The sequence below is a fragment of the Hipposideros armiger genome, unplaced genomic scaffold (genome assembly GCF_001890085.2).
Source record: "Hipposideros armiger isolate ML-2016 unplaced genomic scaffold, ASM189008v1 scaffold_277, whole genome shotgun sequence".
NCBI classification, from domain to species: Eukaryota; Metazoa; Chordata; class Mammalia; order Chiroptera; family Hipposideridae; genus Hipposideros; species Hipposideros armiger.
Genome location: NW_017731627.1, coordinates 1,893,164 through 1,919,773, shown reverse-complemented (window position 1 = coordinate 1,919,773; position 26,610 = coordinate 1,893,164). Strand labels below are relative to the sequence as shown.

Here is a 26,610-nt window from a genome sequence, read left to right as displayed (position 1 = left end):
AAAGGTGACAGTGAGAACTTTGTTATTGCAGGGGCTGCTGCCACTTAGTTTGCATTCCAAACAGACTTCAGCAGAAGGGACTGGTTTGGCTCTTAAGGAAGGCTCCCCAGCAATAGGGGCTGAGTTATTCGGGAATATGGAGCAGGGCAAGGAGTTGGGGAGCACAGGAAATAGTCTTGTCCATGTGATCTGAGGGAGGTGGAAAGAAAGACCTTCACCTATGTGGGCTTTCCCCTCCCTGACTTACCTGTGCTCTAGGATTCTTGAGAGCCTCAGACCTGGGGAAGAAAAGAGGAAAGTTAGCATGTTGAAATTCTTTAACAACTTGGGTAGAGGCTGGGGATGGAATTCTGCAGGAGAGAAGAAGAGGAAATGGAAGTTTTTGTTTTGTTTCTGAGCAGACTGGGGAAAATGGTAACATATGTCATCATAACCCTTTACTCTCCCTCCAGTCCTGGTGAGCTGAGTGTGGAAATAGAGGGATTCCTGCTGCTGTCATCGTCCATGGGCTTTCCAGGTATCTTCCTCCTGAGGGAACCTCAACTTGCGCCTTTAAATTGGCTTCCAACATTCTATGTTCAAGTAATCCCATTCCCAGTAATTTACATCCAGGTTCCCATCTGTTATGTGGGCTGCCGGGTTGGGGCATGTGGGAATAGGGAAAGGGGTTTCTCACTTACCCTCCTTTTCCTGTCCACCCACCAGGTCACACCACCTACAAGTAGGGAGCAGGGAGAGAGACAGAGAGCCTGCATGCCATTTCTAAGCTCTTCAGGATCAAAGTGAGCAAAAAGGAGGGTCAAAAAGTCTCCCTCCCTTTTACAGAACCCAGTTTTCACCCAGGGAGAGGGAGGGGCAGAGTGTTTCTGTGATCTTGGGAGGAGTGAATGGAGAACCAAGGCTGATGCTTGGCTTAGGTGAGAATAATAATGTTATAGAAACTTCTTGCTCTTCTCTGGGTGCTGGGGTTTGAAAGAGAAGAAGAGGTAGAAAATGAACTTAGGGGAAAGAGTTGGAGGTTGGACTTTGAGAGAGTAGAGGTAATTTAGGGTTGGAAAAGAACCTGAAGTAGGAAGTACTGATATTTGTCAAATGGGGACCCCCCCACACCCTGAGTCCCTTTCACCCTGGGGGCAGTGTCGTTCGTCCTGTCCAGAATGGCAGCCTGTGGAGGCACCTGCAAGAACAAAGTGACTGTCTCCAAGCCTGTGTGGGACTTCCTGAGCAAGGAGACCCCAGCCCGGCTGGCCCGGCTTCGGGAGGAGCATCGTGTGTCCATCCTCATAGATGGCGAGACTTCTGACATCTATGTTCTCCAGCTTTCCCCACAGGGCCCTCCCCCGGCCCCTCCCAATGGGCTCTACCTGGCCCGGAAAGCTCTCAAGGGGCTGCTAAAAGAGGCAGAGAAAGAGCTGAAGAAAGCTCAGAGGCAGGGGGAGCTTATGGGCTGCCTGGCTTTGGGGGGTGGGGGGGAGCACCCTGAGCTGCACCGCCCAGGCCCACCCCCTCTCCGAGCAGCCCCACTCCTGCCCCCAGGGGCACGGGGTCTTCCCCCTCCTCCTCCTCCCCTGCCCCCTCCTCTTCCTCCCCGCCTTCGGGAGGAGGCAGAAGAGCAGGAGAGCACCTGCCCCATCTGTCTGGGGGAGATCCAGAATGCCAAGACATTGGAGAAGTGCCGGCACTCATTCTGTGAAGGCTGTATCACCCGGGCCCTGCAGGTGAAAAAGGCCTGCCCCATGTGTGGCCGCTTCTATGGGCAGCTGGTGGGCAACCAGCCCCAGAACGGGAGGATGCTTGTCTCTAAGGACGCCACACTCCTACTGCCCAGCTATGAGAAATATGGCACCATCGTCATCCAGTATGTCTTCCCACCCGGTGTCCAGGGGGTAAGGAGACTGCAGCCTGCCCTTACTCGTTGGTTTTTACCCCAAGCTCCTTCTCTGACCTAGGCAAGTTGGGGGAGGGTGAGTGTATTTCTTAGATGTGATACCGTCTTGCTGCTTCCCAATATGCCTTCCCACTCAGTGCCCTGGAGCTAGGGGGTCCCCTTGAGGCCCAATTTTTCCATCCCTACGACCCCAGGCACAGGTATGAAAGAAAGGAATTGAGTACTATTTCCTTGATGAACTTGGATGCCAACGACTGTTCTTGGCAGAGGTGAATTCTGTGGAGATGGCGGCTCAGGTGCAGGCATGCACAAGCAGGAAGGGATCTGACCTTCCTAACAGAGCTGCGAGTGTTGCTTCATTTCAGATTTATGAGAGAGGGAAACCTTGATGACAGTGGAAGGTTAAAACAGAAGTGTTCAATAGCCTACAGGTGTCTTCCTGCTTGACAAAGAGTAATTTCCAGTTCTGCTTTGCAGAGGGATGAGAAAGCTCCGAAGAAGAGTAATAGAAAAATGGAACAGGTTAGACAGTGCAAGAAGTATTGGGAGTGTTTTCAGGTGGAGAAGGGAAGGCTGAAAGATAAATTATTCTCAGTCTTCACATTTCTGCTGAGTTTTCTGGAGAGTAAGGACCAGCTAACTTCCATCACTTCTGAAAATCCATTTGTTGCTGAATTGAGACTTGAGGGATTGAGATGGGGAGAAAGAACTCTTAACGATAAGGATTTTGTCCAGAAACAGGCTCCTGCTGCCCAGACCCTAGAGTCTCTCCTTCCCTGAAAGGCTGTCAGCCTGTCGCTGCCCTGTCAGCATTAGCTGGGCATGCACAGACAGAAGGCCAGGGTGATATTCCATTGGCATCATGGCCTTAAGATGCCCAGCTGCTCACTGCCCACTTTGCTTCCTCCTCCTCCCAGGCCGAACACCCAAACCCAGGAGTTCGGTATCCAGGCACCACACGGGTGGCCTACCTCCCGGACTGCCCTGAGGGCAACAAGGTGCTGACCCTGTTTCGCAAGGCGTTTGACCAGCGTCTCACCTTCACTATTGGCACGTCCATGACCACAGGAAGACCGAATGTCATCACCTGGAATGACATCCACCACAAGACCAGCTGCACAGGGGGACCCCAGCTGTGCGACACTCCTTCATTTCCCTTCCTTTGGCTCCGCCCCTTCGGTCCATTTCCACTGAGGGAACAACATCATCCCCCTCCTTCTGGGAGCCTCCTAACTGGAGAGGACCACCCCCAAACTATTCAACCATCTCTTCCATCTGTTTCTCCTACATTCATCCTGGTCCTGATGTGACCAGCTTAACTACAGAAATAATTGGGCTAAGTTATCTTGGGTTTGGATTACCTTAGGGGAGGGGGAGCGGGGCCACAGTGGGGTACCCAGAATGAGTGTGAGCATTGGGGTAATATGAGTAAAGCCGAACAGCTAACCCTGACTCACATTTCTCTTGCTCCCAGGTTTGGGTACCCGGACCCCACCTACCTGACCCGGGTACAAGAGGAGCTGAGAGCCAAGGGTATCACAGATGACTGAAGGACACCCCCTTTGCCAAGGCCCCTGGCATTCTCTTCCACTAGGACCCAACGGAAGCCTATGTTCTCCTCTCTCCCTCTGCCCCCCCACACCACAGAGTAGGGGACCTGTCTGACTAGGGAAGGAGTTCAGAGAGGGAGGGGGTAATCCCTTCCTCTGTCTCCTACAGGCCAAGTGCTTCAGTGCAGTGTGAGCCACTCCCTTCTGACAGATGCTGATCTGGAAAGCTCTGCTCCCCTCCTCCCCTTGTACATACTCCCAGTCTTCCTGCCCCCTCCGTTGCCCTTGGCTTTTTCTGGTATGTGCTGTGCTCCAGTGACTAAGCTGAGAAAGGACCTGGGTGGGATGGGGAAGGTCTCTTGAACACGCCCCTCGCCCCATACTGTTGACTGCTGAACTTCTGTGCAGGGGAGCCATGCCATGTGTGTTCTTCAGAAGCAGTTCCCCAGCTACCTTAACCTTGTCCTTTCCTATGTCTGTTTCTGTCAGTCTGTCTTTCACCCGCTCTTCTCTGCCCCCTATAAAGAGCCTCCTTACCCTGTTCTGGAATCGCTGCCAGACTGTAGCTTTTAATTTAATAAAAATAAAGTAAAATATGCAACTCTATGCCACACCCGTTCTGTTCTGTGGACAGGGTGGGGGTAGGGTGGGAGCGGACCTGCTGAGAAGGGGAAGGGGGTGGTAATCAGGAAATCCCAGTGGGTCTCCCCAGTCTGCCTGCAGAGGGCCTGGGTAAACTGCATGTACTTAGTGGGCTCCACAATAACACTGCGAAGCCCCGGGTCACGCTTCAATTTTGGAATCGGGATTAAGAGGGGTTTGTTGTTGAACTATGGTTGTAGGAAGGAACAACCCTACCCCTTTTGAAAAGTTTGGCTGGGGTGGGAGTAGGGGCGGAGCCGGGCAGGGGGCGGATTCGGCAGCAGCAACTCCCCGGACGCACGCAGGCTTCAGAGCCCCCCAGCTTCCGTGCCCCCTCGGCCCTGAAACTTGGAGCTGGGTAGGGGTCCAGCATGAAGCCCCCGGACCGCCCTGCCCCTGGCCGCACTGACCGGATACTGGGGGTCATGGGGGGCATGTTGCGCGCATGCGCCCTACCTGGGCAAGAGGGGGTAAGAAAGGGCGACTTTGGTGGGATTTGGGAGTCTTTTGGGGTATTCAAGAGGGCTGCACCCCACAACTCTGTTTACCCGCAAAAAGAAATTCTGCGGGGCACTTGCAGGAATCCAAGAGTTCCGTTAAGAGGGTCATAGCCACGTTCTGGGTGAACTTTTCTCTCCACTCCAGTCTTGGCGACCCCTTTATAATAATGTGGATTTTGACAGCTGGGGGGAAGGGGGAGGTCAAGGCTGGGCTTGGGTGGAGGGGTTCGTTCCTTTACGATCTTTCTATCCCTTCCCCAAAGAGAAGCCCCCTAGGACCCGAGGGGACCGAGCCAGAGTCAGCCTGTATGGAGGGTGATCAGAGAGGGGAGCGCAAACGTGAGGTCCCGGCTTGGGCTACGCTGCCCGGTAAGAAGCTGGCGATGGGGTGGGGCACAGTTTGTCATCCTGCGCAAAGTGGTGAATTCAAAAAAATGCTCTTATTAGCATAAAGGTTCTCATCTAATTTGCATGAGACCCATTTAATCGCGGAGACCTCCAGCTTCTTCTCGCCCTCTAGTCCGTTGTGTGTCCCCCGCCCAGCCAGTCCCGAGCCCCCGCAGGCGGAGTGTCCCCGCGCCCCACCCCTGGCCCCTCGCCAGCCCAGGCTCCAGGACTTCGCCTTAATTGGTGATTAGCTTCGGCTGGAGTCCCGGGGCCTGGAGGAAAGAAGGGTCCGGTGAGAGGGCGGCACCTGAGCTGTGTTCCCCACAAAGAGCTCCCCATTCACGCATCCCTACTGGTGGTCCTTGTCCACCCTCGCGTGGCTAGGGACAGCCCCAACCCCAGCACATCTAAGCACAGGCCAAGGCCGCATCCACCCGGCCCTTCTCCACCGCAGAGTCCGAGGGGCGACCCAGGCAGATCCCCCGACGCCCCGTTTAACCCCCACCCCAGCGCTCCGCAGTCAGAGCCCGAGATGCGGGAGGGAGGGGGAACCCAGGCTGCGGAGGAGGGGCCGAGGCGCTGAGGACGTGGAGTGGGAACGTGGTGGTGCCTGGGGGAAGGGGGATTGGGGAGGGAACCCGGCACAGGCAGAAGGGGGGAGAGGGCGGAGCTGGGCCGCAGAGGCCCCTCCCCGCGACAGTACCGCGGCGGGGCCTGTTATTCGGCTCGCCGCTACGCCGCGACCCGCGCAGCGCCTGTGACTCGAGGAGTCGGCCCCCGCCTTCTCCCCTGCCTGGCCTAGAACCACCCCCAACCCCAGAGGCCGGAGACGTAGCTGGAGCGGCTGCCGCATCCCGGCCCAGCCTCCCCCACCGTCCCTCCCCTCCCCGCTGGACATCTGGACCTTGGGCCCCGCACCGACAGGGTTCCGGAAACCCTCCCCGCCCAGCTCGACTGCCGGGCCCCGCGCCGCCCTCTCTGCAGAGCCCCCAGCCCTCCTCCAGAACAGACTTCCGCCTACCCCTGGACGCCCCTTCCCCGTTCCCTCCCTCCCGCCCTCCCCCAGCCTGGAGCGGGGTAGGAGGGAGGGGGGGTGTGCGCCCTGCGCCGTCCCCGCCCCGCCCCCCGTGATTCCCCCTGCATGGCCGGCCCGGGTGGGGGGTACGGGGGGCCCCGGGCGCCATGCGGGGGGGGCACAAGGGGGGTCGCTGTGCCTGTCCCCATGTGATCCGAAAAGTGCTGGCAAAATGCGGCTGCTGCATCGCCCGGGGGGGACGTGGTGAGTGCGAGGTCTCCAGGGCTCAGTGCTGAAGCGGGGCGGGCTGAGGGTTCAGGACTTTTGTGTGCCCCGGCCCTAGGGATTTGGAAGCTGGAAACGGTACCTGTGTTTCCCAGGAAAGTGGCCTAATAGATGATCTCTAAGATCCCTTCTGCCTCAAAATTTGTATCAGTTCAAGTTAAGGAAATTGGGGAAGGGGCAGGGGACTCTTCTCTTTCCTGTGGTCAACTGGGTATGAGAAAATCCCATCCACATCTAGGCCCTTAGGCCTAGAACCACATCTTCCCTCAAATCCTTTTGCTGAGAATCTACTTCAGCTTTAAAGAAGGACAGGGGATGGATGAATGAGGAATGAGTTTGATCTACCAGGGGATTTCTCAAAAATCATAGCTCCTCTGTCCCCCAGCCCAAGCCAAAGATAATCCTGGTGACTTATCGCTTGCCCCCTCTATTGAGTTTGTGCATGTTGGGGAAGTGGGCTGTGGAAGTCTTTTCTTTGCTTATAGAGATTACTGCAACTGATGGGGGAGGGGTCTGGGGGTGGCAGATGAGCTCTTGGTTCTTCACTCCCCCCTTCTCAGAGAATGGTCTGTACCCATTGGAAGGGGGAGGGCTGTAGGAGAGCAGATGGCCACCCCCAGCTTTCAGTGTCTGCCCAGATGGCTGCCCCCACCCCCATATCTGTGCCATGCTCAGGATATGGGGGAACCTCCACATGTTACTGGGGTTCCAGGCCTGGGGAGCTAGGTGTTTACTGTCCTTCCTCCCAAGGGTGCCCTGGTAAAATGTTCTATCCTGGCCAACTCAGATGAGGATGGCAAGAGAGTGAGCCCTGGGGGAGGGGCTGAGCATCATAGAAAGGAGATTCTGGGAGCTTCCTAGGGACCCTGAGTCTGGATCTGGAGCAATATCTATCAACCCGTTTCTTCCTCCCCACCCCATTAGAATCCTATTCCATTGCTGGCAGTGAGGGGAGTATCTCAGCTTCAGCTGCCTCCGGTCTGGCTGCCCCCTCTGGTCCCAGCTCTGGCCTCAGCTCTGGCCCCTGTTCCCCGGGGCCCCCAGGGCCAGTCAGCGGCCTGAGAAGATGGTTGGATCACTCCAAACATTGTCTCACTGTGGAAACTGAGGCAGATGGTGGCCAGGCTGGACCATATGAGGTGAGCAGGGAGTACCACAGAAACATGTAGGACAGCCATGAAAGACACTGGGAGAGAGAACAGGTTGGGATCTGTTGGTCATTGGGGAGAGACAGCTACTGTTCCTGACCTCTGGCCCCCAGAACTGGATGCTGGAACCAGCTCTAGGTACAGGAGAGGAGCTGCAAGAACTGACCCTGCTGACCACACTGTTGGAAGGCCCTGAAGATAAGATGAAGGTATGAAGAAATGGGTCTGGAGTAGCTCCCCTCACCCAAGAAGCATTCATTTGCTTACTCTAGGATGTTCCTTCTTTTCCAGCCACCTGAGGAGGAGACTTTGTCCCAAGTCCCCAAGAGTGAGGAGGAACAGAAACAGAAGGCTCTGGAAAGGAGTATGTGAGTGTCCACACACTCTCCCTTCCACCCCTTTCCCCCGACTGCACAAATTCCAGGGGACTGTCCCTCACATTTTAGATTTGAGACTTGGAATTTCCTCTGAGATTGACTGTGGTAATGACTGGGCTTCTTGTCCAGGAGGAAGGAAGTGGCTAAACCAAGGTTGTGCACTCCTTCTTTCTTTCCAGGTATGTCCTCAGTGAACTGGTAGAGACAGAGAAAATGTATGTGGACGACTTGGGGCAGATTGTGGAGGTAGTTCACTTTTCCCTTCACAGCCCTGGCCTAGCCCTTTCATTCTGACCAGGGCTAATTTTAAGAAATGCCTTGATGCTCCTCTGTCCCACCTCCCCAGTCCCCCCTACATCCTGGACTTCTTGGGAGCGGGTGTTCCCACCAAAGCTGGCCCCATACACCTCTGCTCCCACCCGAAACTTTCCACAGGGTTACATGGCCACCATGGCTGCCCAGGGGGTCCCTGAGAGTCTTCGAGGCCGTGACAGGATTGTGTTTGGAAACATCCAGCAAATCTACGAGTGGCATAGAGAGTGAGTGGTGGAGCCCTGAGAGCAAGGGGGAGGGGTTTATGTCTGGTTGTCTCTGTGTCCCACTCATGGGCCTATTGTTGCCTGAGGAATGTTTGGATAGGCTCCATGGGGAACACCACAAGGGCAGACACCCTAAATTGCAGGGGTCTGAGTATTTAACCAATTTTTTCTCTGCCACCTCCAGCTATTTCTTAGGGGAGCTACAGCATTGTTTGAAGGATCCTGATTGGCTGGCTCAGCTATTCATCAAACACGTAGGCTTGAGAGGGTGGATGGGGGAGGGGCTTGGGAATTGGGTGGGGCTCTCTGCAGATGTGCTCTCCCTCCTCATCCACCAGCTCGTTCTTAAATTTTACCCATTAGGAGCGCCGGCTGCATATGTATGTGGTATACTGTCAGAATAAGCCCAAATCAGAGCATGTGGTGTCAGAATTTGGGGACAGCTATTTTGAGGTCAGTGGCTGAAGTGCCTTGGGGAAAGAGGGACAGAATCGTCAAGAGCAGGCTTTCCAGGCTGCGTTACCACCCTATCCTTGTCCCTGTCCCCAGGAGCTCCGGCAGCAGCTGGGGCACCGCCTGCAGCTCAATGACCTCCTCATCAAACCAGTGCAGAGGATCATGAAATACCAACTGCTGCTCAAGGTCAGGGCCACCTGTTCTCTGGGTACACAGCTGGTTGGGATAGCCCTTTCCTGATTCATCTCCCCAGGCTTCCGAAGGCTCCCTCTAGACTTCCTGGGGGTCTTCAACAGCGTTTTTGGGGAAGGATGTGAGAGCTTCCTAGGATATCTTCATGACTTACATTAGCATTTGTTTTCTGCGTCTTAGGATTTTCTCAAGTATTACAGTAGAGCAGGGATGGATACTGCAGAGCTGGAGGTGAGGACTCCCAGGTCTTCCAGGAACACACCACATACCTTATCTACCTTATCTTCTTAGTCTTCTGGATTCACCCAGCTCCTTGGGTGGTGTGAAACTGTCTGGATTTTAGGGGGAGAGGAGTTGGGGGTTGAAACATGTTCTGGAAGCCTCTTTCCAACAATGACAACACTCCTCTCTTCACCTGCATCCCAGCGAGCTGTGGAAGTCATGTGCTTCGTGCCCAGGCGCTGCAATGACATGATGACGCTGGGGAGGCTGCGGGGGTTTGAGGTATGGGGATGGAGCAGGAAGCTGGAGGCCCAGTGCTCTTCTGCCCCAGTTGAATCCTCAGGAAGTCCTTATGGGGAATTGTTCTCTCTCCTAGTGCTGACCCCATGGTTGGTTGGGAGTGTCAGGGGAAGGAGGGAGGAGGAGAGAGCTGCCCCTTTTCTCTTCTTGTTTTTTCTTGAAGGCCACTATCCTTTGGTTCTAGGGCAAACTGACTGCTCAGGGGAAGCTCTTGGGCCAGGACACATTCTGGGTCACGGAGCCTGAAGCTGGGGGGCTTCTCTCTTCCCGGGGTCGAGAGCGGCGTGTCTTCCTCTTTGAGCAAATTGTCATCTTCAGTGAGGCCCTGGGAGGAGGAGTTCGAGGTGGAACACAGCCTGGATATGTGTACAAGAGCAGCATCAAGGTGGGGAGGGGGCTACAAGGGAGGAGTCTTAACTGGGAAGGGGTGAGGCCTCTGAGAGGATGTCTGGCTCTTGGATTTTTTTGGAGGGGGGGCAGAAACCAGAGGGCCTGAAGAATTTGGGGGTGCTATCTCTTATTTGCCAATCCAGGTGAGCTGCCTTGGACTGGAGGGGAACCTCCAAGGTGACCCTTGCCGCTTTGCTCTGACCTCCAGAGGGCCAGAGGGTGGGATCCAGCGCTATGTCCTGCAGACTGCAGACCCTGCAGTCAGTCAGGCCTGGATCAAGCAAGTGGCTCAGATCCTGGAAAGTCAGCGGGACTTCCTCAATGGTGAAGCTCTCACCCTCCCTCCCCTGCATGCTCCCTCAGCCCTTTGACCTTCTGAATCCCTCACCGCCCAATCTCCCATCCCTGCCCTCTGACCCCTGGCTTCTCCTTGTCCCCTATCCCCAATTTTCCACTACTACCTCAAGATTTGGTAACTCAGAATCTCCTAAGGTCCAGTTTACATGGATGACAGTCCTTTGGAAGGCAAAATGGGAAGATGACCTGAGCAGAGCCCTGGAGGACAGGGCCTGTCACTGCTGTAACCCTTCTTCTGTTCTTCTCTTTGCCTCAGCATTGCAGTCACCCATTGAGTACCAGAGACGTGAGAGCCAAACCAACAGCCTGGGGCGGCCAGGAGGGCCTGGGGTGGGAAGCCCTGGGAGAATTCGGCCTGGAGACCGGGCCCAGGTCAGCACACGCACACCCATCAATGGCTCTCTCCCCTCCCTGCTGCTGTTACCCAAAGGGGAGGTGGCTAGAGCCCCCCTGCCCCTGGACACACAGGTACGAAGAAGGGTGTTCCTTGGTTGTAGGGGTAGAATAGGGAAGGCCTCTCTTGTTCTGGGATTCCCCAAACCCTTCTCCCCCGTATCATTTCTCTCGTGCACCACCTTCCCTTTGTCTGTCTGCCCCTCCTACTTTCTATCTCTTACCCTCCCCCCTCCACTTGAACTGATGGTCTCAGGTAATCTAAGATGTCTAGCAGGAGGTGACTTCACTAGGGGCTTACACTGAAGAGAGAGGAATGGGGCTGGATTCCTGAACTTTTTTGATCCTCCAACTTGAGTCTTTTCTTCAGACCCTCAGTGACATCCCCCAGACTCCTCGTGACTCTCCTCCAGTTCCACCAATTCCAAACACTCCTCCCTGCCAGGCCAGACTTGCCAAGCTGGATGAAGATGAGCTGTAACTGGTGAAGGCCATGGGGGTGGCGCTGACTCAGCCACTCTCTTCCCCAAGGAACTTCAGGGCAATCCTTCTGGCACCACCCCAGAATTCCTCCCTCTAGGTGTGTCTGGAGGGTGGGCAAGGCTGGGAGTGGTGTCAACTTGGAGGAGGGTACCTAGACTCAAAAGGACTTCTTTCTGCTCCAGGAACACAGGTTCCTTCAGCTCCCACCCCTATGCATGCATCACAGGTTCCCTCTGAAGGAGGATACGTGGGTGGGTGGGAGGGCTGGGGCAAGGGCCAGATAGAAATTATTGGTTTTGTTTTTCATTTTGTTTTTTCTGTTTTCTGAGAATAAAAGTTTTGTTATATCAACTGGGGCTGCTGTCTTGGCAGAGGGAAGGGGAGGCTGTGGTAGGGGTAAGTGGGGTGAAGTTGTAAGGAAGAGCTTAGCTGGCCTCTCAAATCAGTTAGAGGAGGGGTCTGGTGACAGGAGAAGGGCACAGGGTGTAAGATAAAAGACTCGGCTAGCTTTGTGCCTCATCTGCAGCTGCATCATCTCAGTCCAGACCTGAAGCTTGAGGCCACTGGCAAACCCCTAGATCCTTGATGTATCCCCCGCTTTTACCCAGCCCTTTTTTCCCTCTCATCTGACCTCTGTTCTAAACCTCATAGGAAAGCTCAGTATAGTCTGATTTCCCACCATCCCTCCAACACCCAAATACCCAATGTACCTTTCCTTCTGAAGCTTCCTTGTTCAGCTGAGGGAGAATGGGAAGGCGGAGAGGATGCTGGGGGCTGTGGCCCCTTCTGGCTCTGAGTCTTCTTATTTTTGCTCTCTGTGAGGTCCCAAGACATATCCATACTGAGCAGGAATGGATTCCTCTTCAAGCCATAGACCCAAAAATAGAAGGGGTCTTCACCCCTCCCAACTTCTGGGACAACCCCTGGGACAGAGAGAGCCAAACTTGCAGAGATCCATGTCCAGATGCCCTATCCTGGGTCCTCTGGCATCGGTGTGTTCAGTGTCCATTCGTCCCCTGGGCCTGGTCACGTGTACTTGGGCTTCCTAAGCAGACAATAGACTGCTGGGATAGGGGGGTGAGGAGGAGCTGGAGCCTCCCTGTGGGCCTGAGGTCCCTCTGGCTGACAATGGGGGGAGGGACCTATAAGGAGGGAGACAGGACGTACAGCCCAGATAAGACTTCTGGGGAACAATAGGAGGAATTGAAGAGGGGAGACCCACCCTCACTGTACCCCACCCCCAGGGCTTTGGGGTCAGGGACTGGGGACCAGAGGATTATAGGGAGGGGTGCTAAGGATTCTTGTGAATGGAGGAGGGGATGGGACAAATAGCACGTTTCTGGAGCTCAGAACCTTTGTATTTCTTTAGGGAACGTGGTACATGAGGTGGGTGGGTGGGTGACCTTTTTGTACTTAATTTAACCACAAATGTGCTTTTGAATACCTACTTTGTGAATTGCACTTGAATGTAATAAATAGTGCTTCAGGTTTTTTGGCTTCTAAGAAATAAAATAAAAATTTCCTATCAATTCAGTGTTTCCCCTAAGGCCCTGATCGGGGGATTTAGGCCCAACCTCTCCCTGCAGAGGTGAGAGGTGTGGGGTGGTGGTTCTCTGTCATCCTGTCCAATACATGTAGCTGCTTCACATCTCAGTGGTTTGTGAAACTGCTGAGGCCAACAGACCCCCTTAACACTTTCTTGGAGGCAACCTGTGTCCTGAGAGGATTTGGGGGGGGGGGCAGGGAGGGACTGGTGTGGGAACCACGCTGAACTTTCTTGCCCAGGTGGGGAATACAGAGGCTCTGGGAATGAACAGTAACCCCAGAGGAGCCAGCTTCAGTCTTGGCCCAAAGTGCAGATTCAAAAGGAATCCGGACTAAAGGGGCGCAGAGTGAAAAGGCTTAAGAGTGGTAAATAGTGGGGATTGGGGATTGAGGGTGTTCTTGTCTTTTGGCTTATCTCTCTGGTCACTACACCTATCCACAGCCACCGCCCATGGCAGGCTCCAGAGCGTGCGATTAGGCCCAGGATTTGTGAGGAAACGCCTAATATAGAGACGCACCCTCCCTAAGAAGCAGCTCCCTCCTGCCGGTAGAAGGTCTCAAGAGAGAGCGCCCTCCAGGGCGGGATTGGACCCTGCTTCTTGGAGGCGGGACTCGAGGCTAGCGGGTTGAGGGGTATTTAAGATTGGGCGGAGTTGGAGGTGGCCAAGGGCAAAATGAGTGGGCTTTTGGGAGCCAGGACCTGCTCACGCCCGGGAGAGGTCTCCGACCTTAAGTCCCCTCTGGGCGCCAAGCTCAGGGAACCTCTCACCGAGGCTCGGTTCCAGCAGATCTTCGGGAGCGCAGAGCAGGAGCCGGAGCTACTCGCGGAGCCCCGCTGGTCCCGCCTGTGCAGCCTGTGGAGGCAGCGGGCCCGCGCCTGTTCCGGACCGGGGGCGTGGCGCCTGCTGCTGGCGCGGCTGCCCCCGCTACGCTGGCTGCCCCACTACCGCTGGCGGACCTGGCTGCTTGGGGATGCGGTGGCCGGACTGACCGTGGGCATCGTGCACGTGCCCCAGGGTGAGCCGCCCCAACACTAGCCTGTCAGGGGCCGGGGTACTGAGAACCCGGGAACGAGGTAGTGGTTTAGTGTGTCTGAGGGTTTGGAGACAGGGACCCGAGACCAAGTTCTGGGTAAGGATTATGGAGCGCCATCAGATCCCCACCCCCAGTTCGCCTCATCTGCTGCAATCCTGCAAGAAGTCTTGGGCACGTTCCGGCTCAGGGAACTGGAGAGAGGCACAACGCCTGCCCCTCCCCCGCCCCCCACCCAGGACTCTGGCGGACACGGATCTGTGACCTTGTACGCCCAGCGACCTCCTACTGAGACCCGTTAACCCCTCAGTTCCCTCATGTGGCAAGATTCAGCGTCCCCATGCCAGCTTCTAAGAGTGCAGGAAAGGGGCAGCGTCCTGGGGGCTGGGCACCCTCTGTACCTCCACCAACTGAAGAGCTTTCCTTCCACTTCTCCCCTAGGCATGGCTTTTGCCCTCCTGACCTCAGTGCCCCCAGTGTTCGGACTCTACACTTCTTTCTTTCCTGTCCTCATCTACACCTTGTTGGGTACTGGGAGACATTTGTCCACAGGTGAGTGACCCAGTGACTCCTCTCCTTCTCTGTGGGGTGAGCATGGGCAGGGGTTTAAGGCTTTCGTTCTTGTAATCCCCCTAGCTCTTATTACCCTCCTCACCCCCCACCCCCACCCCGCCACTACCCTGTCATGACCCTGTGACCGAGGCAATGCTTGTTGGGGCTGCTTGAGTGGGTGCAAAGAGGTAGGGCTTTACCCGTACTTTTTCTCCCCCATGAAATTTGGTTAAAATGAACATCTCTGAGAGTTGGAAGAGGGGAGAAGAGGCCCACGGTCACCCAAAGAGGCACGCAATTCCACGGGGTGTCTGCAGGAAGGGGCAGTGATGCAGTTTTGGGGCAGTTTTTGCCAGTTGGTGCCCTCCTAACCTCCCTCACCATAGGTTCCCAGCTGCTGCACCGGCTCTTGGCCCGCGCGGTCTTCACCTAAGCAGCTGCCTTTTAGGGGAGCGGGGTAATACCGGCAGCAGCAACTCGGGATGAGAGCCTGTGCAGTCACCGCGCCCGGGGCGGCACAGCTGGTGATCTCTGCGTTTGTTCACCCTGCCGTAGGAACGTTTGCCGTACTCAGTCTCATGACTGGCTCGGCTGTGGAGCGGCTGGTGCCCGAACCCCTCGGGGGGAACCTGAGTGGAATCGAGATGGAACAGTTGGATGCTCAGCGGGTTGGGGCGGCTGCAGCCGTGGCCTTCGGGAGCGGGGCGCTGATGGTGAGGGAGGACCCTGGAGGATCCACGCTGGGGGCCCGGGAGAATTGGGCCAGGAGAGAGGGTGGGACACGTCTCCCGCGCAGGTCTCCGCGGGAGAAGTGCGCGAGAAGCGCGCGCACTGCGCTTCTGGCGGTCTGCTCCTCCTCCTGTGGTGACTGCGCATCTTCTCCCACGCAGCTGGGGATGTTCGCTCTGCAGCTCGGCGTCCTGTCCACCTTTTTGTCCGAGCCTGTGGTTAAAGCGCTGACCAGCGGGGCCGCGCTGCACGTGCTCGTGTCCCAGCTGCCGAGCCTTTTGGGATTGCCCCTCCCGCGCCAGATCGGCTGCTTCGCTCTCTTCAAGGTGGGGGTGGGAGAACAGCGGAGAAGGGGCCTCTAGCGGTCCCGGGAAGAGGGCAACCCGAGAACGAAGGAAGAACAAGTGGAGGGATAGTGTGTGACGGGGGCGGAGCAAAGGAGGTTAGAACCAAGAAGCTTGAGTGAGGGTCGCCGTGGAGGTGGAAGCCCTGATGGGAGCCGGGAGAGAGAGGGCCTTGCCAGGGTCTGGTGGATCCGCGCTGGGGACAGTCGCCCCTGGCACCTGGCCCTCTGCTAACCGCTTCCGTCCGCAGACGCTGGCCGCTGTGCTGACCGCACTGCCCCGGAGCAGTCCGGCCGAACTGACCATCTCTGCACTCAGCCTGGCGCTGCTTGTGCCGGTCAAGGAATTGAACGTGAGATTCCGAGACAGGCTACCCACCCCGATCCCAGGGGAAATCGTCATGGTGAGGATGGCTCCGGGTTCCCGGCCCCCTGCACTGCACGGACCCTTCCTGTAGGAACTGGCCGCTGCTGCCCCCTAGTGGAATGCAGAGAGGTCACAGCCGAGAGGTCCTGCTTACAAGTGTACTTTTCTAGGCCTCTTCCCAGAACACTTTGACTCTCCGGAATCCCCCACCCACACATTCCCACTTGTCTCTAGACCTCTAAGAATGCTTTCTTCCTCCTTACAGTGCTCCTTTCCGGTGTCGCTCTCCACAGACCTCCACTCTTGTCTCTCTCCTCACCAGCCCTTTACCGTAATTCAGTTTATCTTCCTTCCCATGCTCACCTACATTTCTCTCTCTCCCAACTAAATAATTGTTCCACGTCTCCACAGATACCCTATATGTCCCTAGACATAACCAAGCTTCCCTACTTAGAATGGCTAGGTTTTGCCTCCTGATACCCACATTCCTCATAGGAACCCCTCTTACTCCTCCTATCCATCTCTCTCCACAGCACCAGGTATGTATCATTCCTCTTTCCCATTCCTCCTCTCCTTCACTCTAAATCAGTTGTCAGGCACCCATCCAAAATACATCCCAGCTCCCTCAGTTGCTAGGCACCTGCAACCACCCAATCCTGCATTATGATCCTCTCATGTTGAGCTCTTTTAGCCTCTTCCAAGGCACCCATTTCCTCCCGTGCCTTTTTTTTTTCAGCTGAGCCATCCTGCCACCTGTTGGCAGCTCAGTGGCAGCTCAGCTCAGGCCTGGACTTGAACCACTGTTGCTCAGAGCTTGAACTCTTTAGTGAGCTCTTAACCAACTGAGCCACTTGGCCTGCCCTCCTCCTGTGCCTTAATGTGCTCTCTTTCCCAGGTGCTTCTGGCCTCTGTGCTCTGCTTCACCTCTTCCCTGGACACAAGATATAACGTCCAAATAGTGGGGCTGCTGCCCGGAGGGTAAGAGAGAATGAAACGATAACAGCTTTTTCTTCTCACACCTCTCCCACCCAACACCTTCTCTTGTCCTGCTCTACCCTTTTTCTCTGTCTTCCCTATAATCCTTATTATACCCTACCCATTTTTACCATATATCCCTCTCTTTCCAGATTTCCCCAACCTCTCCTCCCCAACCTGGCTGAGCTGCCCAGGATTCTGGCTGATTCGCTGCCTATTGCACTGGTTGCTTTTGCTGTGTCTGCCTCCCTGGCCTCCATCTACGCAGACAAGTATAACTACACTATTGACTCCAATCAGGTGTGACTCTGACTGAGACAACCTCATTCAGGAGGCAGCTCCCTACTGTGACTCCCCCCATGCCTTTGTCTCTGTCCTCTTCATCTCACTGTACTCCCCAGGAGCTCTTGGCACATGGCGTCTCCAACCTCATCTCTTCCCTCTTCTCTTGCTTTCCCAACTCGGCCACGTTGGCCACCACCAGCCTACTAGTGGACGCTGGTGGGAACACACAGGTAAGAGTGCGTGCTTGGGTGAGGAGGAAGGGCGGGGGGCGCATCCAGGTCAGCATGGTAGTTGCGGTGAAGACACAGGTAGCAGCTATAGATAGAGGAGGCTGGGAACCTGTGAGGGAGAGTGAGTGAGGGGAGGGGAGGGAGAGAAGAGAACAAAGCTCCATTGAGAACTTCGTAGACTGTAAGCACTGAAAAAGTTTATGGTGCCCCATATGTAGTTCAAAATAAAAACAATACTAAACTAGAAAATACATTTAAGAGATAAAATTCTGATCTTTTCCCCCCATGAGGACATTTTCTTTTAAAAAGAAATGTTACATATCAAAGTCTCCCCTCATAGTTTTGGTTTCCTGTACTTCGTTGGTGCCCTAAGCATGTGATTGGCATGCTTTTAGGGTAATCCAGCAGTGGCTTTTAAGATGGAGGTGGGCTACAAAAACAGAGACCTTGAACTACATTTAGGGGAGACTGGCGAATGAGGCATTTAATTGGGGGAAGGGGAGAAAGGTAGGTATGAGTAGCGGAATATCAAGAAGCTTGTTGAGAAGTGAGGAATATCTGTGTGGAAGGGGATTTGGGAGGAGGGAGACGTCCAATGAAGATGAGGCCATGGGGCCGGCCGAGTGGCTCCGTTGGCTAAGAGCTCGCTAAAGAGTTTGAGCTCTGAGCAACAGCGGTTCGATGCCCGGCCTGAGCGAGCAGCCGCTGAGCTGCCAACAGGTGGCAGGATGGCTCAGCTTAAAAAATAAAAATAAATAAAAACAAAAACGAAGATGAGGCCAAGTGGGAAGGGAGACCAGCTTTCACACAAGGGTGGATGAGGTTCCCTTTCTTCTTTGCTTCCATCGATTCTTTCCTCTAGCTGGCAGGCCTCTTCTCCTGCATAGTTGTCCTGTCGGTGCTGCTGTGGCTGGGGCCCTTCTTCTACTATCTGCCCAAGGTAAGAAGCAGAGGCAGCGTGGGTGTGGCTGGGAGGGGTGGCTATATTCCAGAATATCAGAGTGGTCAGTTCATCTCCTCTGCCCCAAGGCTGTCCTGGCCTGCATCAACATTTCCAGCATGCGCCAGATGTTCTTCCAGATGCAGGAACTTCCACAACTATGGCGCATCAGCCGCATGGACTTTGTGAGAAATGGCAGCATTACCCCCAGATTACCCCCCTGCCCATTTCCCCAGCATCCCAACCTCTGCCCTGGATCAAAGCCTATTGTCCTGGTCCTAAATTCTGCAACCTACCCACCCCTAAGATGCATACCTCCTAATCCCTTTCCTCCTGCAACAAGGTGAAGGGTGGGTTTGAACCCCTTCAGACCTGAATATTTGTAACTTCCCAGGTGCTGCAAGGTCTGGGGTCATTACATTTGGTGTGTATCCCCTGTTGGGTCAATCCTGTCCCTTTCTTCTCTCATTCTTTCTACCTTCTCCTGGGCCATTCCTCCCCATCACATGCCCTCGCAGTCACCGCCCCTATCCTTGGCAGTGATGGCCTGACATTTCTTTTGGGCATGTCCTGCAGGCTGTGTGGATGGTCACATGGGTGGCTGTAGTAACCCTGAGTGTGGACCTGGGCCTGGCCATAGGTGTGGTCTTCTCCATGATGACTGTGGTCTGCCGCACCCAGAGGTGGGAGTAGAGATGAAGGGAGTCGAGATGAGGGGAGGGGAGACAGCAGAGTGCTTGGGGTGACTCTCCAGCCAGGCCAGGCTGGGAGTCTGACCCCAGCTTCCTGCCTAGGGTACAATGCCTGGCCCTTGGACTGGCTGAGGGGACAGAGCTCTACAGGCCACTCAGAGAGAACCACAAGGTGAGTGGGCTGTAAGGAAAGAAGGAAGGGTGGATTAGAACCGGATGTTTCTCTGACCCTCTGACCTTTTAGCTCCTCCAGGTCCCAGGGCTCTGCATCCTGAGCTATCCAACACCACTCTACTTTGGGACCCGCGGACAGTTTCGCCGCACCCTGGAGTGGCATCTGGGGCTTGGAGGAGGCAAGGTGAGGGCCTTGATCAAAGAGGAGTATGGCTTCTCTGGGAGTGGGAGGCAGATGGGTTTCTGAGGGGGATCATTGTGCTCAAGGGGTGCACATTCATGCTTGTGTCTCAAAGTAGTGACTGCCCTCTACTCATAGGAGATGCCAAAGACAGATAGCCCACCTAATGCAGGTGAGATGACATGACAAGGAGGTAGATGTGGGCGTGATTCATGGAGGCATCTGGGTACTTCTGCCTTCTCCCGTCCTAGTTGCTGAGCCTGTCAGAGTGGTGGTCCTAGACTGCAGTGGTGTCACTTTTGCAGATGCTGCTGGGGCCAGAGAAGTGGTACAGGTGAGCTAGAGGGTAGGTTGAACAGAAAGCCCCCTTATAATTCCCTGCATACTCTCTGATGTAAGGTTTAACCCTCTGCCCCACCTCTGCAGCTGGCCAGCCGATGTCGAGATACTGGGATCCACCTTCTCCTGGCTCAATGTAATGGTGAGAGGTGTGGAAGATGGAGGGACCTGGAGACTAGGAAATGACCAGACACTTGTGGGAAGGAAGAGGGCACAGTGTGGACTTAGGACCTAAAGCCTGACCCCCTCTCCACACAGCCTCAGTGCTGGGAACACTGACTCAGGCAGGACTCCTGGACAGAGTGACCCCAGAACAGCTGTTTGTGAGTGTCCAGGATGCAGCTGCTCATGCCCTGGAGAGACTGGTGAGGGGGTAGTAGCAACACAAGTAGAAGTCAGGAGGTGCTGGGCTGTGGCAAGTGAGGTGTGAATCAGAGGCTGAAGGTCCAGACAGAGGGATTTGGGAAGGGGGCTGAGGAGGAAGATGGAGGAAGGGTGGGGATGAAATGAGCAGTTGACTTAAGACTGACTAAACCAGGGAGAATGGGCCCCGCTATGGGTGAAGAACTGAGGAACTAAAGGTCCCAAAAGGGGTGGTGTGCCCCTCAGAAGACGGCCAAATCTTGGGGGGGGGGTCCTAATCTTCTTGACATGTCTCTTTCGTTTTCCAGGAGCTCACTGGTCCAAAGACTTGCACAGTGTGGGTATAACCTGGGCACTTGGAATATGGAGAGCCCCAACAATGTGTGTGAGGAGGGCCATGGCCCCATTACTTAATGTAACTAATAAAATGAAGCTGAGATACTCTGGCATTCGTAATGTGAGTCTGGGTGTCATAACATGGGCCCCGCCCCTGGTGCCCTTTCCTCCATGCCGACAGCATTGCAGAGACACAACTAAAAATGTCTTTCACCTGTGTGTTCACCAGCCCTCACCCCAGCTCCAGTCACCAGTTCTTTCCATATGGGTGGGGCTGCAGCCTGCGCAGAGTCCTGGATCCAGAGATGGGGGAGGGGAGCAGAGCCCTGGGAATACTTGTTGAGGGCTTCCCCACCCCCTCGGTCCCCAGGAGATAAGTGTTTCCACTTTAGGTTCGTAGAGTCCCCATGGGCTCTTTGGCACTTGGAAAACGACCCCCACCTCCATGATAAGGGGTCGGGGGAGGACTTGGCACTGGCTGTGGGACGAATTATGGCTCCATCACGCCCCTGGGCACTCACAGAAAGGAGGAGTGTCACCAGGACAAGCCCCTATTAGGAATCGGGTTCTGAAGGGGGGTCAGGACAGTCAGTGGAGTGTTCACAGGGTAGTGGGTTTGATAGAAATTCCCGGCAGGGACAAGGAGGCAGGCCCAGCCTGACAGTTGGAAGGTCCCAAGTGGCCATCACTCTGAGGTCATGCACTGCAGCCGGTGTTTGAAGAAGAGCAGGCGGTGTTTGGCCACCTGACTCTCATCCAGTGACCCTGGGTAACGGTACCGGGCATACGTCTCTGTTCCAGCATCTCTTGATGTCCAAGGCAGCTTCAACTTGGATGCATGATCCACAATGACATCGGAGCAGGAGCCCACCCGAAGGGAACCAAGTCCATCCAGGAAGAATTCTGGGGGTGGAGGGAAGGGGGAGTACACAATGAAGGGTCTTGAGGGTACAGAAGGCCATCCTGTAAGGGAGAACTGAGATTTGGGGTGCGCATGCAAAGACGGCATTTCTAAGGACCTTGGGCATGTCAATTAACCCCTTTGGGTCTTTGTTTTACTCTTGTACAAAATGGAGTCAATATACTTAACTTTGTGCTCTGAAAAGGAAACCCCCTACTCACCCACCCAGAGGTTCAATAAATGCTGAATGGGCTGCTCAGAGGTGGTCTGAACCAGGGGAAGCGTTTGGGAGTGGGGTAGAGGGGCAGTGACAGTGGTGAGGAAGTACAAGGTGGACCCAGTGGCTGTGCTGGGTGTGAAGGTTTAAAAGGTGTGCGGGCCTGTAGGTGGGCCCTCTGACCCTTGCAGGAGCATAGGTCTTGGCAAAATGTCGTAGAACTGCCCTAGGGACCCTGGCTGGCAGCCCATGGACTCCACGGAGGGTGGGCGGGGAGTACCCTCTGTCCTAGGCGCTTTGCAGCTTGGAGCCTCTCCCGGCACCCCGCTGGGTCCTTGGGGGTCGGCTGGGAGGGAGGGCCACTCACCTAGATGCGCCACGCGGCTGAGGCGGGGGTCGAAGCCCACCTCGCGCACCTTGTCCGTGCGCGCCAGGAAAAAGTTGACCACGCCATCCGTGACCACGCAACCTGGGAAGCCGACTAGCTCGTGGTGGAAGCCGCGCCTTTGCCGGAGGCAGTTCCCGCGGCCTGGTGCACCCGGCTCCACACTCAGCCGCTGCCGGTAGGTGGTGGCGAAGCCCGAGATTTCTCGCACCGCGCCCCCCACCTGTCAGAAGTGGGAGGAGGGCTCCAGTCGGGGCGGGGACTGGAATGGAGTAGGTCTGCGCTCCCTCTGCCCGCAGTCGGTTCCCCTGCCTGGTCCTTTTCAGTGGCACCCTTGCAGGACCCAGATAGGCCCCCAGGCCCTGCTTCTTCGTCCTCTCCTGTCCCAGGGCGGACTGCTCTCAGCTTTGGTCTTCCCAGCTGTGGTCTTAACTTCCTGGAGGCCCTTCTCCCACCTCACATCCCGCAAACACTCTCTTACCAGGTCCAGTGGCGTCCGCTCCAACACGTCCACAAGCCTCTCCAGCCGCGTCCGCGCGGTGAAGATGAAGTCATCGTCCACCCATAGCATGTACTTGGTGGTTACTTGGGACACTGCCAGGTTCCGGCCTGCGAACCAACCCTGGGGAAGGGTATGTATGGTTAGTGAAGCTGCAGAGGTAAGACACACCCCTCTGCCACCTTTCCGCCTCACTCCTGACCCCTCTCAACAGCTGGTGCCCCTCTTCAAATTTTCGAGTGCTCAAATGTCAGGGAGCTGGGGGGGGGGAAATGCAGTTTCCTATTGTCAGAGAGAGATACTGAGTCAGTGTTCTTGGGGAGGGGCTTGGAATGCGTTTAATTTCCTGCGTGCTTTCATTCAACTATTTATCATGTACCCAATAAGGGTTAATCACCATTCTAAGAATGCAGCGCGGATAAGGTAGGCATGATTCCTGCTCCCACAGAAGCTACATTCCAGAAAGCCTCACACTTAACAGGCACCCCAGTGATTTGGGGGCAGGTAATCTGGAATCACCACTCTGAAGACTGCAGACTAAGCGCGCCCCCTCCTGGTGTCCTCGGGCGTGTGGTTCAGCCTCACTCGCCGCTCACCTTGCCAAATGGCATGAGATAGTGCTCGACGTGGGGACCGCTAATGATCTCTGGCTTGTCGCTGTCGTCGGCGATGACCACAGTGACGGTCGGATAGAAGCGGCGGATGCTGGCGATGAGTGCCCGCAGCCGGTTGTAACGAAGAAACGTCTTAGTGGCAATGGTGACCAGAGCGCTGATGTTGTACTGGGCTGGGAGCAGCGAGGGGCAGGGTTAGGTGCAGACAAGGAGAGTGAGGAGTGAGGAGCAGGAAGACATCTGCTCCCAGGGCAGCCCTCTCCCAACTTGCTCCCCATCAGACTGCATTCAAGTCCCTGCATGCACCAGCCTCACCTCCCTGGGGTAGAGACCCAAGTGGGTACAGCCGAGGGTTGGGGGGGTGTCTTATACGAATAGTGAAGGCAGCTTCATGTCCCTCGGTGGAAAACCGGACTGAGAAGAAAGGATATGAGATGTGGACCTTAAGGCTGTGACAACATTCTCTTTTCAGTAAATCAATATTTAAGTGCCTACTCTATGTATCACCTTTCTAGGCCTTGGTGAAGAGGAATGCAATGTTCTTACCCCCATGGAACTTACATTCTAATGGGTGGGAGAAAGACAAGAAAAGGTTTAATTAAAGGCTACCTTTATTGAGCATTTACTATGTGCCAGGCACTTTTTAAAATTAGCTTAAATATATGAACTCATTTAATCCTCACAATAGCTTTATTAAATAGATTCTTACTACAGAAAAAGAAGGTGTAGAGAAATTAAGTAACTTGCTACATTTATACAATTATTAAGCAGCAAAGCTGGGATAGGAACCTAGTCAGTCTGGTTCTAGGCTAACTAAATAAGAAACTTCAGATACTGGTAAATGTTGAATAGAAAATAAGACAAGTAATGTGATAGTAAAGAGGAGACATTTGAGCTGAGATCCAAATGACAAGAAGGAGCCAGCTTGTAAAAATCTGGGGGAAGAGCATATTAGGCAGAGGGAACAGCAAGCGCAAAGGCCTATAGTGGGAGCAGGTTTGGTGTAGCAAGCCTTGGAGAGAAGTAGAAGGGCTGTTATGTCCCTTTTGCTAGAAGAGAAATGGGGGCTTTGGGGAGATAAAGCTCTTTGCCCAATAGTAAGTGGTGGCCTGGGAGTAGAGCATGAGTCTTCTGGCTCCTGGGGCACATCACTTCCTGGGGCCCCCATGGTTGGCCTGAAGAGGGGGCACACCCAAGGCTCGGATTTCCCTCTGGCCTGCTCTGGCCTGCTCTGGCCCCAGATGAACAAAGGCCCCTTCTCTCCCTTTCTGGCCCTGCTGGCCTAGCTGAAATGCCCATTGTATGTCTGGGCAGCTCTGGCCATTGCCCTAGTATCTCCCACACCCTCTGCCATTTGCCTGCTCCAGCTTTTCTGGGTTCTCTGTGTTCACCCAGCCTGCCCTCACCTCCCACCCAAGCCTCACACCTGTGTCTGCTGTGTTTGCCTGGTAGCTTGTACTGCTATAAGTGACCAGTTGCAGCTGCCGATTGAGTTGGTCCAGCCCTGGGCTGGTGAGGGTGAGATCTGGCTGCCCCTCTCCTGTGAGAGTCACTCCAGTCACTTCCCCTGCCACGTCCCAGGTCCCCAAGGAGGCAGTCAGGTTCACCTGGGAAAGGGGATTGGAGAGTGCAGAGTTATAGCCCCCAGACCGACCTCTTGTTTCTTTGATTCCTCCATCCCTCCTTTGTCAGCCCTGTTTCCCTCCCATCACCCTTAATGCCCACCTGGCCTCTCTGCCCTCCTGTTTCTTCTCACCTGGTATACCTCCAGACCAGAAGCAGCCTGCAGGCTCAGCCCTGGAAAGAAGGGGAGGGGTCAGAATCACAGACAGTCTTGAATTCTTCCTCATTTTCTCTTCCCTGCTTTTACCACACACAACACAGACCCTCTCACCCATCCCCTCTTTAGGCTGCTGAGTATACTGCAGGATGAAGCCCGGGTCATGGTGTAACTGATTTTTAACTCCTTCCCAACAAAGCAGTAGCTCTTTTATGGCCTGCCCTACTTATCCACCTAGCTTTTGATTAGTCTGCAAAGAATAGATTCTTTCCCCCAAGCCTTCCCAGTTAAATTTTCTGCAATTCCTGATAACCCGAGTCCCTTCTGTTCCTATCTCCTACTTCATGAGCCCCCTTCTGACCTCAAGTTCCCCTTTCACCAGAAATCCCCCACCTCCCATTCCAATCTTCCTTCATTCCTCTCAACCCAACCTTGGGTTCTGCTACCCCCACAGCAGCTTAGGTCATCCCCTGGGACCATTCTCCCCACCTGGCACCAAGATGCTCCTGAGGGGCTGTACCTCCACACCCTGCAAGGGATACTGTAGTGGGGAGTTGGCAGGGGCTACAAGCAGCTGGTCAGCAGCAGACTGGCTCCTGGCAGTGGTGGAGGGGGAGAACAGAGGAAGGTCAGGGGAGAGGGGCTCTCCCTCCTGTCACACCTACCCCTCCAGGCCTCCCACTGCTCTCCACCTGCAGAGTCATGCCCTCCTTTCTTGCTGGTACCTTGAAAGGAAGGCCTGGAACTCCTGCTCCCTTGAGGCAAAGGCAGCCTTCAGTTCCTCAGGGTCAAAGGCCTTGGTGAAGTCAATGGCTTGGACCTGCCTCTGGAAGGGAAGGTGAAGGCTCCCCACACTAGACTCACAACTGCAGTTGTTGCCAGATAGCAGCCTGGAGCAGGGAGGAAGGGTCATTAGAGTCCAGCCATACACCTCCATTCATCCCACAAAACATTGACACAGCGCCCCACACCTTGGCCCTTCAACCCTGCCCACCCAATATTTGTCCCCTTAAACACTGCTCTTCAGATAATCCCCAGGAGGAGGGACCACGGATGGGGATGACCTATCTGCTAAATCTGGATTTCAGAGGTGTAGAATAGAGCCAGTTGCTAGGATTTCTGAGATATCCACCCACCATTCAGGACCCCTCCTGGATTCTCCTTTCAGGTATACATCATCAGGACATCAGAAAGTCTTTCAGGCCATCCTCTGACTGCACACCCTCCCTTCCCCATCACCATGACAAGGTTCAGGGAGGACAGATTTTTCTCCAGCCCAAGACTCAGTAGCCCCCTCCACCTCTTACTTCAACCCCCTCCCCGCCTCCCAACCAGTCGGGAAAACCCGGGCATCAGAGCTCAGCAGTGGAGGAAACAAAAGCTCCCCACAGCACCCCCCAGTGAGTGACGCACTGCTGCCACCACTCCTGGCACTCACTCCACCACTTGCTCCTTGATCCTGACCGGGATGTGGGCGTAGCGGGGCTCGTGGATGAGGTCTGGCAGCTCTGGCCTGGGGGGTCCCTGCAGGGGCGCCCACAGAGCAAGAGGTGTCCGAAGGCCCGGCGCGTCCCGGGTCCTCGCGTACAGAAGCCCCAGCGAGGCGCAGACGAGCAGCAGGACCAGCACACAGAGGGCCCGGCGGCCCAGCCGCATCCTGGGTGGGCGGTTAGGCGTGTGTGGGTGAGGGAGAAAGGTGGGGAGTGAAAGTGTGGGTGGACCCTTGACACCCCGCAACCCCGCTCCCCAGGGCACTCTCCACATCTTGCGCGCCAGGATTTGCCTAGCGAATCGTTCCCCCCAGTCCTCCCCCCACTCTCCAGGCCTTGGGTCTCCCGGCCTCCTTTCTTCTCGTCCTCTCCCGCATCTCCGTCTCCTTTCGCACCCGAGGCCCAGCATCTTGATGCAAGAGACCTTTGGATGCGGTGGTTTCGACGCGGCCGCGCATAAGTAGAAGAGCACCGCTTTATTACAGCAGCTGATGTCCCCCCACACACTACACCCTCC

General features: G+C 55.3%; 4 protein-coding genes and 1 long non-coding RNA gene across 16 annotated transcripts in view; 3 read left to right on the top strand and 2 right to left on the bottom strand.

Annotated features, from left to right (window-relative positions):
- Positions 1-4,044, top strand: part of DTX3 (deltex E3 ubiquitin ligase 3) — a 14,825-nt gene extending 10,781 nt beyond the window's left edge. Inside the window, exons 2-6 of one of the 6 annotated variants that reach the window (XM_019657656.1) lie at positions 453-517; positions 706-782; positions 1,157-1,886; positions 2,806-3,023; positions 3,363-4,044. In XM_019657656.1, coding sequence (XP_019513201.1) covers positions 754-782; positions 1,157-1,886; positions 2,806-3,023; positions 3,363-3,438 — 1,053 coding nt within the window. In that variant the 5' untranslated portion in view covers positions 453-517; positions 706-753 and the 3' untranslated portion in view covers positions 3,439-4,044. Of the gene's footprint in view, positions 1-452; positions 518-705; positions 783-1,137; positions 1,887-2,805 lie in introns of all 6 variants that reach the window. The other 5 variants (XM_019657657.1, XM_019657653.1, XM_019657654.1 and 2 more) reach the window with 5 other exon arrangements.
- A 321-nt stretch (positions 4,045-4,365) lies between these two features.
- On the top strand, positions 4,366-11,475 carry ARHGEF25 (Rho guanine nucleotide exchange factor 25). 3 transcript variants are annotated; one of them, XM_019657645.1, is made up of 16 exons: positions 4,371-4,550; positions 4,844-4,949; positions 7,192-7,406; positions 7,529-7,624; positions 7,707-7,783; positions 7,972-8,038; positions 8,228-8,331; positions 8,516-8,585; positions 8,695-8,784; positions 8,881-8,973; positions 9,160-9,210; positions 9,406-9,483; positions 9,686-9,886; positions 10,035-10,215; positions 10,505-10,716; positions 11,012-11,475. In XM_019657645.1, exons 1-16 carry the CDS (start codon positions 4,452-4,454, stop codon positions 11,120-11,122), a joined length of 1,851 nt encoding a protein of 616 aa, XP_019513190.1. In that variant the 5' UTR covers positions 4,371-4,451; the 3' UTR covers positions 11,123-11,475. The 3 variants fall into 3 exon arrangements, with proteins under 3 accessions (XP_019513192.1, XP_019513190.1, XP_019513191.1); XM_019657647.1 differs by lacking the exon at positions 11,012-11,475 and having other exon boundaries at positions 4,366-4,550; positions 10,100-10,215; positions 10,505-10,608; XM_019657646.1 differs by lacking the exons at positions 4,371-4,550; positions 4,844-4,949 and adding an exon at positions 5,620-6,246.
- Positions 11,476-12,923: 1,448 nt separating this feature from the next.
- Positions 12,924-20,273, top strand: SLC26A10P (Solute carrier family 26 member 10). Its single transcript, XM_019657679.1, is given in 16 exon segments — positions 12,924-13,686; positions 14,143-14,253; positions 14,809-14,966; positions 15,144-15,308; positions 15,577-15,729; positions 16,588-16,670; positions 16,820-16,967; positions 17,069-17,182; positions 18,045-18,122; positions 18,212-18,307; positions 19,059-19,172; positions 19,308-19,341; positions 19,421-19,503; positions 19,596-19,650; positions 19,767-19,879; positions 19,881-20,273. Coding segments are annotated over 16 exon segments (1,899 nt in total). The 5' UTR covers positions 12,924-13,343; the 3' UTR covers positions 19,932-20,273.
- On the bottom strand, positions 19,242-20,510 carry LOC109390765 (uncharacterized). Its single transcript, XR_002125631.1, has 3 exons — positions 20,422-20,510; positions 19,588-19,683; positions 19,242-19,477 (listed from the first exon to the last, which is right to left on the bottom strand). It is a non-coding gene; the product is annotated as an uncharacterized LOC109390765 (long non-coding RNA).
- A 37-nt stretch (positions 20,511-20,547) lies between these two features.
- Positions 20,548-26,610, bottom strand: part of B4GALNT1 (beta-1,4-N-acetyl-galactosaminyltransferase 1) — a 7,413-nt gene continuing 1,350 nt past the window's right edge. For 2 of the 5 annotated variants that reach the window (XM_019657676.1, XM_019657677.1), the window contains exons 2-11: positions 26,042-26,260; positions 25,329-25,493; positions 25,093-25,199; positions 24,580-24,620; positions 24,250-24,430; positions 23,139-23,237; positions 22,806-22,996; positions 22,192-22,332; positions 21,693-21,933; positions 20,548-21,110 (exon numbers count right to left, since the gene is read on the bottom strand). In XM_019657676.1, the coding sequence (XP_019513221.1) occupies positions 20,893-21,110; positions 21,693-21,933; positions 22,192-22,332; positions 22,806-22,996; positions 23,139-23,237; positions 24,250-24,430; positions 24,580-24,620; positions 25,093-25,199; positions 25,329-25,493; positions 26,042-26,259 (1,602 nt within the window). In that variant the 5' untranslated portion in view covers position 26,260 and the 3' untranslated portion in view covers positions 20,548-20,892. Of the gene's footprint in view, positions 21,111-21,692; positions 21,934-22,191; positions 22,333-22,805; positions 22,997-23,138; positions 23,238-24,249; positions 24,431-24,579; positions 24,621-25,092; positions 25,200-25,328; positions 25,494-26,041; positions 26,605-26,610 lie in introns of those variants that run through there. The other 3 variants (XM_019657678.1, XM_019657674.1, XM_019657675.1) reach the window with 3 other exon arrangements.